The sequence below is a fragment of the Mauremys reevesii genome, linkage group 1 (assembly GCF_016161935.1).
Source record: "Mauremys reevesii isolate NIE-2019 linkage group 1, ASM1616193v1, whole genome shotgun sequence".
NCBI classification, from domain to species: Eukaryota; Metazoa; Chordata; order Testudines; family Geoemydidae; genus Mauremys; species Mauremys reevesii.
In genome coordinates, this window is record NC_052623.1 from 354,977,044 (window position 1) to 354,992,981 (window position 15,938).

The 15,938-nt window shown below is 47.9% G+C and overlaps 1 protein-coding gene across 1 annotated transcript in view; it reads right to left on the reverse strand.

Moving 5' to 3' along the window:
- Positions 1-7,280: 7,280 nt before the first annotated feature.
- The window catches only part of STRIP2 (striatin interacting protein 2), a 58,091-nt gene continuing 49,433 nt past the window's right edge, over positions 7,281-15,938 (reverse strand). Inside the window, exons 19-21 of the mRNA XM_039519906.1 lie at positions 15,244-15,348; positions 13,061-13,265; positions 7,281-9,500 (exon numbers count right to left, since the gene is read on the reverse strand). Coding sequence (XP_039375840.1) covers positions 9,250-9,500; positions 13,061-13,265; positions 15,244-15,348 — 561 coding nt within the window. The 3' untranslated portion in view covers positions 7,281-9,249. The remainder of the gene's footprint in view (positions 9,501-13,060; positions 13,266-15,243; positions 15,349-15,938) is intronic.

The window sequence follows — 15,938 nt, forward strand, 5'->3', positions numbered from 1 at the left end:
GGTTTGGCCTCAATGAAATCCTTTGACAATGAGCTCCACAATTTAACTGTGTGTTGTCTGAACAAATATTTCCTTTTATTGGTTTTGAATTTGCCATCTTTTAATTTAATTGAATATCCTCTTATTTTTATGCTGAGATAGAGAAAACATAAGCTCCCAATCTACTTTCTCTGTCATTCATTACTGTTCACTTCTAACATGTGCCCTCTTATTCATCAACTTTCAAACGTAAACAATCCCAAACTTTTCAATTTTCTTCATAGGCAAGTTTTTCCCTGCTGCTAATAATTTTCATTGCTCTTCTCTGAACACCCTCTAATTCTACAATATCCTTTTGGAGATAGAATGACCATGACTGCACAGTATTCTAGGAAAGGCTGTGCCATTGCATTATATAATGGCATATTTTCTATACTGTTCTCTATCCCTTTCCTTATGCATCCTAACATCTTATTTGCTTTGTTCATTGCAACTGCACATTGGGCCACCATCATCATCGAGCACCACAGTGACACCCAGGTCCCTTTCCTGAGTTGATACTGTTATTCTGAAAAGGTGTTCATGGCTGCTACCAGTCACAGATCTAATTAAAACCGATTGGTATGCTAGCCCCACTTCATTCAGGTTCACATGGAAGGAGTGATTAAATGCCTCTTTTTATAGTAATAGCTGGAAACAATAGGAAGCCACTGCCCAGCATAATGGGCTATATGACAAGCAGGGCCGGCTCTAGGTTCTTTGCCACTCCAAGCAAAAAAATTTTTGGCTGTCCCCCACCTCAGCCCTGGGCTGTCACCCACCCACACCCACCAGTGCCCTCCCCCACCCACAACCCCTGCCACTCCAGCCCTGGGCTCTCCCACCCCACCCGCACCTCCTGCCGCCCCAGCCCTGGGCTCCCCGCCACCAGTGCTGACTCCACCCACTTCCCCCTCGCCTCCAGCCAGTCTGGCACTGGCAGGGTCGGGGTAAGCAGCGGGGCTCCCGGGCCGCACCTCAGGCCAGGGTCCCTCCAGCCAGGGCTCCCGCCTCCAGGACCAGCTGGGAGCAGCGTAGCCCCAGGGGGAGCAGAGCCCCGGAGAGCAGGACATGGGCCCCACACAGCAGCCCCCTCTATTGCCCTGCTGCTTCTGGCCTCCCTGCCACAGTCCCTGGGTGGCTTGGGCCACTTCCCACAGCCCCGGCTGCGGCGCTGGGGGGTGGCCGCCCTGTGGCACCTGTAGGTGGCTCCGTGTGCCCTGCAGGGTGGCCCCAGCCCAAGTGTCCCCCGCTCGGAGCCTGCCCAGCCCAGCCACAAGGTGCAGGCACTGCTCCCCCATGGCACAAACCGCAGCATCCTCAGGGCACCCCCCATGTGTGACGTGCTGCTGCTGCCACGGCAAGCTCTAGGCTTTCGCCGCCCGAAGCGCAAAAAAAAAAAATAAAAAAAAATGGCCAGAATGCCGCCCCTGAAAATGTGCTACCCCAAGCATGTGCTTGGTTTGCTGGTGCCTAGAGCCAGCCCTGATAACCAGGTTAATCAGAAACTAAGGGCTTGTCTACACTTACATTTTATAGTGCTCTAACTTGCAGGCTCAGGGGGGTGAAAAATCACCCCCCTGAGCGCAGCAAGTTCGAGCGCTTTAAAGTGCTAGTGTGGACAGGGTCCGAGCGCTGGGAGCTATTCCCCTGGTCTGGTTGAACCCCATCGCGCCACAATAGCACTTAGTCAGTATTGTTTTTTGTCTTTGGGGTTTTAAAACTAATTCTCAAAACTGGAACCATATGGGAGTAAGTATGCCCAGTGGTCTGTGATGGGATGTTAGATGGGTTGGGATCTGAGTTACTACAGAGAATTCTTTCCTGGGTGCTGGCTGGTGAGTCTTGCCCACATGCTCAGAGTTTAACTGATCGCCATATTTGGGGTCAGGAAGGAATTTTCCTCCACGGCAGTTTGGCAGAGGCCCTGGAGGTTTTTTGCCTTCCTCTGCAGCCCGGGGCATGGGTCACTTGCTGGAGGATTCTCTGCAGCCTGAGGTCTTCAAACCACAATTTGAGGACTTCAGTAACTCAGACATAGGTTAGGGGTTTGTTACAGGAGTGGATGGATGAGATTCTGTGGCCTGCGTTGTGCAGGTCAGATTAGATGATCATAATGGTCCCTTCTGACCTTAAAGTCTATGAGTCTATGTGCAGATGCTCAAGTAGCTGCTCTGTAGATTTCCAGGATGGGGACATCCTTGAAGAAGGTGACCAAGGAGAAAACTGATCTCGTGGAGTGTGTACGGATTGCAGGTGGAGGTACTAAACAGCAAGTCTGATAACAGTGTTAGATGCAGCCCGAGACCCATTTAGAAAGTCTCTGCGTTGATATCGTTGCATATTTAGACTTATCCATAATGGAAAGGAAAAGCCTAGGAGATTTCCTAGAAGCCTTTGTCCTGTCCAAGGAGAAGGCTAGGGCTCTCCCTACATCAAGTGTGTGTAGAATGGATTCCCTATTATCTTGGCGAGGTTTGGGATAAAAGGTCAGGAGGTGAATGAGTTGATTCATGTGAAAGGCTGAGTCAACTTGCAGATGAACTTTGAGTGTGGTCTGAGTGTAACCTTGTCAGGAAAGAACACAGTAAAGCAGCAGCCCATCAGGGTAATCTGATTGTGGGCCGCAAGACATTTTGCTGATGTTGACCGTCCGCAAATAGGTTAAAGCATTTCCAATCATAAGAACATACATAAGAATGGCCATACTGGGTCAGACCAATGGTCCATCTAGCCCAGTATCCTGTCTACCAATGCCAATGCCAGGTGTCCCAGAGGGAGTGAACCTAACAGGCAATGATCAAGTGATCTCTCTCCTGCCATCCATCTCCACCCTCTGACAAACAGAGGCTAGAGACACCATTCCTTACCCATCCTTGCTAATAGCCATTCATGGACTTAACCTCCATCGATTTTTTCAGTTCTCTTTTAAATGCTCTTATAGTCCTAGACGTCACAACCTCCTCAGGTAAGGAGTTCCACAGGTTGACTGTGCGCTGTGTGAAGAACTTCCTGTTATTTGTTTTAAACCTGCTGCCCATTAATTTCATTTGGTGGCCCCTAGTTCTTGTATTATGGGAATAAGTAAATAACTTTTCCTTAGCTACTTTCTCCACATCACTCATGATTTTATAGACCTCTATCATATCCCCCCTTACTCTTCTCTTTTCCAAGCTGAAAAGTCCTAGTCTCTTTAATCTCTCCTCATATGGGACCCATTCCAACCCCCTAATCATTTTAGTTGCCCATCTCTGAACCTTTTCTAATGCCAGTATATCTTTTTTGAGATGAGACCACATCTATACGCAGTATTCAAGATGTGGACGTACCATGGATTTATACAAGGGCAATAAGATATTCTCCATCTTATTCTCTATCCCCTTTTTAATTATTCCTAACATCCTGTTTGCTTTTTTGACCACCTTTGCACACTGCGTGGACGTTTTCAGAGAACTATCCACGATGACGCCAAGATCTTTTTCCTGATTTGTTGTAGCTAAATTAGCCCCCATCATGTTGTATGTACAGTTGGGGTTATTTTTCCCAATGTGCATTACTTTACATTTATCCACATTATATTTCATTTGCCACAAATGCTACAAACAGCCTCTGACTCAAGGCTGCTATGACACTACAGGTCACCTGGTCCTGGACTCCAGATTGGGATACCAGTATTTTTCCACTGACTGATGTGGGAACCAAGCTTTGAGATACAGTGTTCCCACCATATGCAAAAGCTATTTAAGGCAGGAAAGTGACATCATCAAGGTTGTTCACTGACCCCCCACCCAAAGATACTCTTGAAAACACCTAAGGAACAAGACTGAACTGCGGGGGGGTGGGGGTGGGAGAGCTGGACCCAGGCTAAAGGGATGTTTTAGCCTGTGAATGAAACGCCTAGGGATTCCCAGCTGTTAGTGCTGCTTGTCTCTTAAAAACCTGCTGCCTGCTCAAGAACATAAGAACGGCCATATTGGGTCAGACCAAAGCTCCATCGAACCCCGTATCCTGTCTTATAACAGTGGCCAATGCCAGGTGCCCCAGAGGAAATGAACAGAACAGGTTATCATCAAGTGATCCATTCCCTGTCACTCATTCCCAGCTTCTGGCCAGCAGAGGCTAGGGCCTTCATGGCTTGCTTCATCATTTAGGGTGAGAATTTGCTATTTATATCCAATCTATGTAGTATATCAGGGATCGGCAGTGGGAGTCGTGATCAGCCGAACCTGCGGATGCGGCAGGAAAAACAAACTGGCCTGGCCTGCCAGGGTGCTTACCCTGGCAAGCCGTGTGCCAAAGGTTGCCAATCCCTGTAGTATATTAAGCTTAGATTGCATGTTTTGTTATTTGCTAGGTAATCTGCTTTGAGCTGTTTGCTATCCCTTATAATCACTTAAAATCTATCTTTTGTAGTTAATAATAAACTTGTTTTTGCTTTGTCTAAAAACAGTTTATGTGTAAATCATAATTCTGGGGCAGAAAGGTGTTATTTTCTCTCCATATTGAATAAGGGGGTGAATTTCATGAGCTTTTGCTGTACAGTTCTCTGTGCAGCACAAGACAGTATAATTTTGGGTTTACACCCCAGAGTGGTGTGTGCACTTGAGTTGCTGGGCAGTTTCTTAGCTGTAGCCGCCCCATGCAGAGCTGATTAGAGCATCTATTTGTAACTGGAGCTGAGTGTATCCCTACCAGTATATGTGCTGGTAAAAGCACAGGCTGGAGCCTAGGAAAGGGTTTGGCAGGCTGGTCATAGAAGTACATTGTAAAGGGAGCCTAGGTTGGTGGGTCGGGGGGCTCAGTGGTACCCCAGTTTCAGGTAGCACCCCAGGGGGAACCAGTCACACCTGCCCAACTCCTTTTTGGGTCAGGATCTCTACCATTACAACACTGAAATTTCAGATTTAAGTAGCTGAAATCATGAAATTTACAATTTTTAAAATCTCGTGACTTGAAATTGTCCAAAATAGGGTCCTAACAAATCCATGCTCCAAACATGATTCAGGATTAATTTTACTTACAAATCGCTGGCGGGCTCCTGCTGCCATGCAGCTCCTGTCCACTGGAGCTCCTACTGTCAGTCCACGCCCGGGCTGACAGCGGGAACTGTAGGCACCTAGGGCTGAGAACAGGAGCCCCTTCTCATGGGATGGGTTGACGGGAAGAGCCTAGGCCGCTGTGAGAAGAGGCTCCGGCTGTCAGCTACCCCCAGTTGGTGCTCCCACTATCCCTGAGAAATCTCCCCAGCTGTCCCCCTTACCGATCCCTTATGGCAAGTCTTAAGCAGAGAATGTGGCAGTTTGGGGAATATACAATGTCAGTTTGTGAATGTTTTGCTTTTATGAATAGCATTTACTATTGTAACCTCCACTGTGGATTTGATTAGAACGTGTAGCAGGAACGTAACACTCAAAGGGCAGATTACATCTGGGAAGTTACAACAATACAGGCCCATTGCCATGCAATAGTTCCACCCTGGTAGAACAATGGGAGCAGAACCATTGACTTTTAATGCCTCTCCTCTTCCCAGCAGCCCATGGGGGAAGAGTGGAAAATCACCAGCAGAAAAACACAAACAAACGGTGCCAGAGGCTGCTTTTAAAAAGGGACATGCTCCCTGTGCTGCTAAAGAGTATAAGACGTTCCTTTGCAATACCTGGGTTCTTTGCTTTAATTGCTCCCAAGGGATCAAACTGTCCCACAGCTAGTTGGGACTCTGGGAGAAGATGCCAAGTGGCTGGCAGCACAGCTCTGCAGCGGGGAGGCGATGGGCCTTTCATTCACCATCTAAGAGTTGGGAACCAAAACTGAAAGCAATATTCAGGTAAGAAGGTACCAGCAATTTAGACTTTTCAATATACTCCATCTCCTTCCGAGTACAATTAATACCTGGGCTTTTAAGAGCACCACTGCACATTAAAAAGTATCTTAATTCATCGGTCCACGATGCCTAATGTGGGTGAGAGAGCTTGCATTGTGCCTGGTGATGTGCATTTTTTGTTGTTGTTGAGCTGTGTACTACTACCGAAAGCCTAACTGGTACTTCAAACAAAGTCTCCTCTCTTCCTCTCATCACATACTTAAAAACAAAATCTGAGAGAAGAAAGTTGTTTGGAATCTGCAAAACAAATGAGATACAACAGCTAACCTCAGAAATGAGAGACTGAAATGGATACACAAATAATTCATCTTTCCTTCCTGCCCACATGTAAAAATCATATCCAACAAACCTCACTTTCAGGAGCACATCTGCTGCCACAGTCAGAGGTGAGTTCTCAGTAACCCAGCAAATGGATATTGTCCACAGGCTTGTGATCAGAATTAGCTACACATCAATGCTTGTTATTTTAAATTTATGGAAAGGATTTATCACTGACCTTTTGACAATCACCCCCCCCCCCCAGGGCGGGAGGGGGGGGGGGGAGAATCAGAATGAAGGGAAGGCTGAGTGATTAGAAGCCTTCCAGCCATAACCATAAATAGCACCAACTACGGGTTTGTGCCTTCCTGTCGGAGGCTGAAGAAGGTGTGGCACTTTTAATGTGCATGTTTTCCTTTCCGCTGACTGGGGGAAAGACTGTCTCTATAAAAAGAGCTACCAAACAAGTCAGTCAGTACTTATAGGCCGAAGGCACAGAAACAGTGGAGTGTGGATTAAGTTCAAACTACAGGATCCTTTCAGTCATGTAGCAGTACTTACATTTCACTTCTACTCCCACTCACCTCAGGTACTTACATGGCCCTTATTACCATGGTACCTGAGCACTTCCATCCTTAGTTTATTTATCTTCATAACACCCCAGGGAGGTAGAGAAATACCATTATCCCACTTTTTACAAATTAGTAACTGAAGAACAGAGAAAGGTCAAGGTCACACGGGAAGTCCAGGCAGACTCAGGTTCAACCAGAGGCCCAGGCTAGCACCCTGGCCACTGGATCCATAGCAAATTTCCAGTTAACAATATGCCACCATCTTATTATTTAATGTTGGGTGAATTCTTATTTTCAAGGCACAGACACTGGACGGCCACCTACATTAAATAATTCTATTGTTTTTCAGCTCCTTTGTTTGTTTTGGTCTCCATAGACACATCAGAATAAAACATCCACCATTTCATGGTGTAGCATAAGGCCTGTGCAGCGTTGGGAGATCTGAAGCAGAGAGGTCAGCAGAGGGGAGGACTGAACAAGCCTGGAACTTTTACAAAGAACATTAGCAACTTTTCTTCCGGCACCTTAACTTGAGGAAATGCACACACCGGAGAAGTCACTCTGCTTTATTTTTCACACAACGTGTTTAAGAAGTGAACAGATTTACTATTGCCATTTCTTTGAAAAATGCCTTATCATGCAAACCACATTAAGAACCGTTCTCAGCTCGTTCCGTTGTACTGAACACTGATGCTGGCGTAACAAATACTTGTGCCCTTATCACATGTGCCCTTGAGATGTGGCTAGCACGACTACAGTCTAAATGATGAAGTTTTGCCTGCAATATACTAACACGTGCTGCTTCTACAAAAGCTGAATTCCTGTGTTCAGGAAGAACAAATGAAAAAGGTAAAACCCAAGATTGTTCTAAGGCCTTGGCTATCGAATGCTGATGGGAAAACTCACAGCATGTAGGCACTGCCACTATACCTTCAACGTTGCTTTAAAAAAACCCCATCCTGCTTTTTATGTCTCTCTCTCGCAAGGTCTCCTACTGACTGTCATGGGTTTTTACGGTGCATACACCATGCCAAGAGCCAAATCTCATTCAGTGGTTCAGCCACTGACTTTAATATACTGGACAAATGATTTTATTCTGACCCGTAAGCGACTCTCAGTTGCTATACCCATGCGAAGGTAGACTATACCTGAACGTTATACTAAGCCCTAAACTTTCCAAGTTGTAGAAGTCTCACACCTAAATTCTCACACACCACTACAAAGCTATAGGCTCTACAGTTCACTATTCTCTTCCCTCAGCACAGAAATGCTATTCCCTTGCCCACACACACACACACACCCACCCACCCCGTTTTAGGGCAGAGCACAAAGAATAGCCTCCCAACACCAAACAAATTCCTGTGTCTCAAAAAGTCAGAAGGGTCCCTTTCAGCAAGACGCTGCCTTTACTGTCACTTACAGGGCTAGACATATTACAGAGCAATGGAAAGAGCTAAGTAGAAATCTAACAGGTTACAGTAATTGCACTTCATAAAAACGGCCCTGCTGCCCTCTCTTCTCTGCATGGTTCTGGAAGGAGAAAAAAAATCATTGTAAATTAACTGGGCACCTACAATAGATGAGAAAGAGAATCTCTTACATGGCACCTTTAGCAGTTTAGGTTGGTAACGTCTAGTCAAATAAGTCCAGGCTCATCGAAATATTAAGTAGAGCAGACCGCAGTCTGTCTAACTCCTTTCCGGCTAGGCTTGTACATCATAGACACCTTACTGTTCAATACAAAGTTAAATGAATGTAGTGAGGGAGGAAAGTGCTGGATTCACAGGTGTAGTGAAAGATGCAAAACTGCCAGCTCTGGAAACCGAAGTCCTAGGTTATACAATGCAAGCAGCAGCCGTGAGGTTCCACTGGTAGTTCAGGTTCCATTGACTTATTCAGGCTGTAGCCTCTGCTGAGATGGTCAAATATTGCCAGTTATTGTTTACTTTCAATTTCTGAGGTATTAGGCGGTCTAATCTAGGTGTTAATATGGTAGTGGGACGTCTAATCATCTCTCAGCCGACGTTCCAAGTTGAATAAGTGAAACGTGTTCTGTGTATGAGGCACAGTGCAGGGCAGTCAGGCAAGGCAAAGACCTTTCACAGTATAGAAATGTAGCAAGCTTATCATACATGAGCAACGCTAAGAAAGAAGTGAAGATACTCAGAACCAGATTCTGATTTCCATTATATTGGTGTAAACCTGGAGTAAACTCCACTGATGTCAGTCGAGTTTCTCTAGATTGTCACCAGTGTAACATCAGAATTTGGCCCCAACCTCTACGTGCAGGTCCATTTACATTAGCTGGTCTCTAAAAGATTGGAGGAAAGGGAAGGTCTCTAAAAGAGAGGGACACCAAACTTTAGGGTGTCTGAATAGTTATAAAAATTCAATTCTTATAAGGGAAATGTTCTGCCAGACGTCAGAACCCCTAGTCAGAGGGCGACCTCTCCTTTCGCCAGGAAGTAGCACCTCAGAGCCTTGCTGAGATGGTCCTGGGTTCAGGTAATCCTGTCATTGTCACTGATAATGTAGCAACTCTTCCCAGCGGATTGGCTGAGAAAACACCTCTCTTTCTAGCCAGAGTTCATAGGAGTAATGGAAATCTTCAGGGAGCTCCAGCCGTTGCCCCAGCACACTCTGCAAGCAATTGTCCACCGGTGCAAACTCTGAGTCCTGGGATTTATCATATCTCCGGATATTAAAGGCTTCAATGTTGGCTCTTAGCGTGCATTCTTCAGCTTGGAAATCCCATGGCCTGGCATCAATATCTGCATTTGATAAGAAACACCCGCCACCACAACAGCATGAGAAAATCATTCTTTTTTTTCCTGACATGAGATGAGGTTTTAACAGAAGTAAAGGATTGTGACCTCATCACACAGTCATATGCCCATGAGAGTCAGATTCACAACAGTTGCTGCAAGAGCTTATTCCAAACCAGTTCATACTACACCTCTACCCCGATATAAACGCTGCCCTTGGGAGACCAAAAAAATCCCACCGTGTTATAGGTGAGACCGCGTTATATCGAACTTGCTTTGGCCCCCCCATTCCTTGTTCCCTGACCGCTCCCTCCAGAGACCCCCGTCCCTAATCACCCCCAGGACCCCACCCCCTACCCAGTCCCCCTGCTCCCTGTCCCAACTGCTCCGACCCCTATCCACAGACCCGCCCCCTGACAGGCACTCATCGGCAGCGTCGGGAAGCAGACCAACATGGCCCCAGCCTGCCCCACTCTGCCACCTCCCAGCCGTGGCGCTCTGCTTCCTGCTGCCGGTGAGTGCGGGGAGGTTGGGGAACGGACGCCCCCCGCACTCACCGGTGGCAGCAAGTGGAGCGACGCGGCCCCAGCCGTGTCGCTGAGGGGGGTTGGGGAAAGGACCCACACTCACCTGCAGTGGGAAGCTGAGCACCGCGGCTGGGAGCTGGCGGAGTGGAGCAGGCTGGGGCCAGGCTGCTCCGCTTCGGCCACTGCCAGTGAATGTGTGTGTGGGGGGGGGATCCCTTCCCCCAAGCGACACGGCTGGGGCTGGGGCGAGGGAGTGGAGTGGGCTGCTCCTGGCCCCCCGCTAATCCCACAGGCCACTCTAGGACTGCAGGGCCCCCAAAATTGCCCCCCCACAGCTCCTGCCTCCTAGACCTTGGGGGGGGGGGAGCCCATGACCGCCCCCGAGACCCTCTGCCCCTTATCCAACCCCTCGGCCCTGGCCCGGCCCAGCACGCTTAACACGCCGCTCAGAGCAGCGTCTCAGAGCTTTACCGCCTTGTATGCGAACCCGTGTTATATCGGGTCACGTTACATGGGGGTAGAGGTGTATGTCTATAATATTTCATACACAAATCTCCTATATTAACATAATGCTACAGTTGCAAAACATTAAAAAATTAGGCAATACCAGAATTAAGGTGATCTGTACAACCGTAATTCTTCCCATCTGTATGCATTAGGACACACTTTTAATTATATGAGCACATAATGTTTTCCCACAGGATCCCACCATTTTTGCTGAAAATTGCCAAAGAAAACCTTCGGCCCGAGGCAGAGACGAAGCATGGAAACTTTAACATGAAGTAAAATATGGCAAATTTATAAAACTCACTGAAAATCAGGGCTGTTAATGGGAAGCAAGTATAGGCATTGGGGAATTACTGGCTGGATGCAATAACCACATTTCAGCCATATAATATTCAGTAGTGTCATTCAGTCCCTCTGGAGTCCATTTCTAGATGAAACAGTCACTCACATTAGAAAGATACAGCGAATTCACTGGTTTAAGGGGGAAAAGGTTTGATTTAGTGAGCTCAGTGGCAACTCAGACATATATAGGATAAAAATCAACCTTCCTAGGGGAAAACAAGTCCGGGGCTTGTCTCTGAAAGCCTGGGCATTTACAAAGTAGTCTGATAGTCTGTCCAGATCAAGATGTGATGTCTCCTGAGTACTGAGCCTTTTTAGTATCACATTATGTTGTTGCTTAAATATCCTTTCCTGGGGGGGATTTGGGATTCTGGCAAAATGCCATTTTCCATTAGATTCTTATGTCAACCATGGTGCGAGAGAGGAGCAAAATGTGGGACAGAGAGGGGAACCCTAGTGCCAAAGTGCAGCACCCAACATAAGAGAAATACATAACTACGCACCTGCAGAAAGATCCAACCACAACCTCCTACAGGTCATCCCCAGTCTAGCCCAGTGATTGGCAACCTGCGGCCCATCAGGGAATCTGATTGCAGCCCGCCGCTTCCCGCAGCTCCCATTGGCTGGGAACGGTGAACTGCGGCCACTGGGAGCTGCGGGGGCCGTGCCTGCGGACGGTCAACATCAGCAAAATGTCTTGTGGCCCACAATCAGATTACCCTGGTGGGCTGCATGTGGCCCGTGGGCCACTGGTTGCCCTCCACTGCTCTAGCCTCACCATCTTTTCTTTGCACTAGTCAGAAAAATCATCCTTCACGTCTGTGTTTCCATGTCATTATTCTTAAGAGTGGCTGGTAAATGAATTAAAAAAAAAATGGTGAGTCCTCGTTTTAAGAAAAAAAATTGTAGGTGCTCTGCTTCTTGTCTGTGAGCGTTGAGTGCCTAAAACTCCCACGACAGCCAAAAGCGTGAAGTAGCCGCGCACCATCTGCGGTACAAACCATTTCTGCTACTGTCTTCACTCACTTCAAGAAGCAAAGAGCAAGTGGAGGAAAACAGTTTTATGGTCAATAATTCAAATGGGACACGTCAAAAAAAATAAATAAATACCCTTTTGTGTCGTGTGTTTCCTTTTTGGATTTCACTAAACTCCACAGTGAAACTAGATTAATGAGTTTTACCTTTGATTCTCCTGAATCAGCACAACATATAGGTAATGGCTCTCAAAAGCAAAGGGTGAAGGCTTAAATCATTAACAAATCATTTTAATTGAACTTAAACTCCCTAAAGTGTTTTTATGTATAGCTAAATTTCTCCTACTCATTTAACCTACTCCTCCCTCAAAACTTAAGTATTGGGTTTTGATACAGTGTCCCATTCATATGAATTCCTTAGAAAATTGCAGGGTCATATAATCCTCATTAGGTGATATAAGTAGCATAGACACAATACAAGTTTTAAGTCCAGGTTGTCTAGGCAAAGAAATGTGTTTAAAGCCTTCCTTCCTCTTTAACCAAGCCTGGGATTCAGATTACTGTACTGAATTACCCGCAAAGCCAGGGCATTGAGTCTGTAGTCAGCTGCATCCCATGGGTTAATGCATCATTGTAGTTGTCAGAATCCTCCTCACAGCCATCATTGTAGAAAACATGGAGGGCGAAAAGAAACTATCTCCCAGGGGTGGCAGATATGTGGCCCACAGGCTGAAACACAAGCGTGTACAACGTAGCCTCTAGCAACCCTCACCTTTATTTCAGAGATGTGACCTGCAAGCCCTACTGGTCAGATTTTCACACACTGGCCACGTTTAAACCTGCAGACTTGATGCGATTACAGGCACAGTCAGTTACTTGATGTACAAAATGACCTCAACTGCAGACAACCTTGCACCTGCAATTTTTACAGTTGCAAAGTAGCCGGTGCAAATGGAGGCTGAGTTGAGATAGTGCTGAAACTTAGGTCCTGCAGATCCCAGCTGATAATGCTCTGAGTGGACACGTGATAGGAGGATGGATGCAATCTGTGCTATCTTATGCAAATCAGATGTAGCCTTAAGGCTTCTGAACAGCTGCCAGGGAAGCCCTCAGCCAGACCAAGTTTGTAGGGCCCTGATGGATCTGCAGGTCAAACTAAATGCACAGTAGCATCAATCAAGAACCCAGAGACAGTGCTCTCTCCAGCAATACTCACCGTTGCCATAAGCCCAGTCATCGTTCATGCGGTGACGCACTTTCTGGTAAATGGCAGACATCGTTTTCATGTTGCTCTTTCTCCACTGGCGCCCAAGGTACTTGGTCTGGATCTTCAAGAGCTTGAGCACATACAGCTGCATCATGGCCTGCTTCACTTTCAGAGCACGTTTCAGGATCGGGGCAGATTTAAAAACCACCAGCATCTACCAAATCACCAACACAAAGGTTGTCAGCACATTCTCAAGTTCTTAGCCGCTCTGACACCCTAGTGGCAAACGTGGTACAAAACACAGAAAAACCGAATAGGGACGTGCGGCAGAGCAGGGAAGTTGTGGAGGGTGGGGAATAAACATTTCTAACTATCCTTTTGCAGAGGAGGGTTTCTGTAAGGGAACTGACTCCTAGATTGATATAACTTTAATAGGAACTAACGTGGGGGAAGAATAACTAGCAACACGGCAGATCTTAAGAGCATTCAAAACAACTGGCCAGCCCGAAGCCCCAGCAGAAGCATCCGCTGTGGCCCATTGACACCCTGCAGACTCTTTTTGGGGCACTCTAATCTAGACTTACTGAACTCCGCTCCCTTCTCTCCTCATTTTCCTCTGCTTCTCCTCAAAGAGACTGTTACATGGTCCCGCCCACCACTAGGGCGCCTCCTCCGGGTTGCTCTGGGGATTAGCGCCTTCCAGGTCCGACACCCCCTTCTGCCGCTCCTTCATGTGCCCTGCCACTTCTCCCTCTTTGCGACTCAGAGTATTCCCTCTTCATGGCTTGGCCCTCCAGCCCGGTCACGACAGTTCTCCCCTTACGGGGCATCGAGATCCTATCGGACGACTGGCCCAGGCAGTCGTCTGCTCCACCGCCCAGTCTGTGCGGTTTCCCCCCAGTGGCTGCTAGGGGAACCTGGGCCGGCCCTCTACTCCGGCCTCCATTCCAGGAACTCTATGCCTAGCAACCGTGGTCTGCCAGGGCCGCCCAGAGAATTCCGGGGGCCTGGGGTCTTCAGCAGCGGGAGGCCCTTCCATTCCGGGACCCGCCGCCGAAGTGCCCCGAAGACCCGCAGCGGGGACCCCCCCGCCGCTGAATTACTGCCGAAGCGGGACCTGCCGCCGAAGTGCAGCCCGGTCTTCGGCGGTAATTCGGCGGCGGGGGGCCCCCACCACAGGTCTTCGGGGCACTTCGGTGGCGGGTCTCAGAACGGAAGGGCCCCCCCGCCGCCGAATTACCGCCGAAGACCGAGCTGAACTTCAGCGGTGGGTCCCGCTTCGGCGGTAATTTGCCAGTGGGGGGGTCCTTCCGCCCCGGAGCGGAAGGACCCACCGCCGGCGAAGACCGGGAGCGGAAGAAGCTCCTGGGCCCGGCCCTGCAAGAGTTTTCCAGGCCCCCTGGAGCGAGTGAAGGACCCCGCTCCAGGGCCCCCGAAAAACTCTCGTGGGGGGCCCCTGTGGGGCCCGGGGCCTGGGGCAAATTGCCTCTCTTGCCCCCCTCTGGGCGGCCCTGTGGTCTGCTTTCTCCTTGACCCTGTTGCTCTTTCCCTACACTCCTTACATCTTCTGGCCCCACACCCTGGGTTTACCAGCCCAAACTCCCCCGTCCCAGGGAATAATGGAAGACGACTTAACTGCATAGCCCCAACCACGTCTCCCAGGGAGTGACTACAGACTATTTCCCTTGCAGCCTCTTTCTGCTGCCAACTTCCTGCTCTGACTGCTCATTCGTGTTGCCGGCTGCATGTTGGCTCTTCCCTGGCCTTTCCTCCCAAACAGAGCCAGACATAACATTTAGGGTGACCAGACAGCAAATGTGAAAAATTGGGATGGGGGTGGGGGGTAATAGGAGCCTATATAAGAAAAAGACCCAAACATTGGGACTGTCCCTGTATAACTGGGACATCTGGTCACCCTAGAAACATTCTAGGCACAAACTCCCACTTTCTTCTTGTGTAAACATCTCACATTCTAGTTAGTTTAAATGTTTTCTTCCCCAGGGCAAGATCCAGGGGAGAGAAATTAGCTTCATCACCCTAATCGGACAGCAAGCTCTTGGACATAGAAGGCTGTCCCTTGCTGCATGAAGGATGGGCAGATGTAGCACACAACACTCGCTCACATCACAATGACGTTAAATGCACTGCAGGGTCTCTGCAACAAAGGGCAACACCCCCAGGCCCCAGCTCACCATTGTCCTAGAATGTTTCCACTTGGTCAGTTTGTTGAGGAGCCTCAGCAGGTTAATACAGGAGAACAGGTTCCTCCAGCAGAACTGGTTGTTGTCCCCAGCTTCCTGCAGACAGACACAGGAGGGAAAAGGGCCAGTTCAGTGCTACTGCCTGCAGCATTAAAGTGGCACCTCCCCAGAAATCTCTTTGGGCAAAGTTATTTTACAAATGTCTGACAGTGGCAACTGCACAGTTCTCATTCCATATAAAAGACAAGGGCATTGAACACCATAACACCCTCATCTGGCTGGCTGATCGCTCTGCTGACAAGCTGACAGACACCGGGAAAAGCCCACTGCTGACACTGAGGATTTAATCTGTGCACATGTTAAGAGAAAGGGGTAAGATGGAAGGGCAGTCATCCGCTTGTGTTATCCAGGGAACTACCTGCTGCAGTCTACTTGCATTCATTGTTTACATACAGAGACATAATTATAGCCTAATAATCACCATTTATTTACAGAATTGTGTTTTTTAGATTTTATTTACAAATTTACAAATCACCGCCGGCGTTGGGGACATTTTGCAGATAAAGAAAATGAAATTACACAACAACAGATGACAAACAATAATCTGGGTCATAGGAGGACAATGCTTTTATACTGCAGAGATCCAACTGGCATTTTTTAAAATTCTACTCATATATTATACAGAA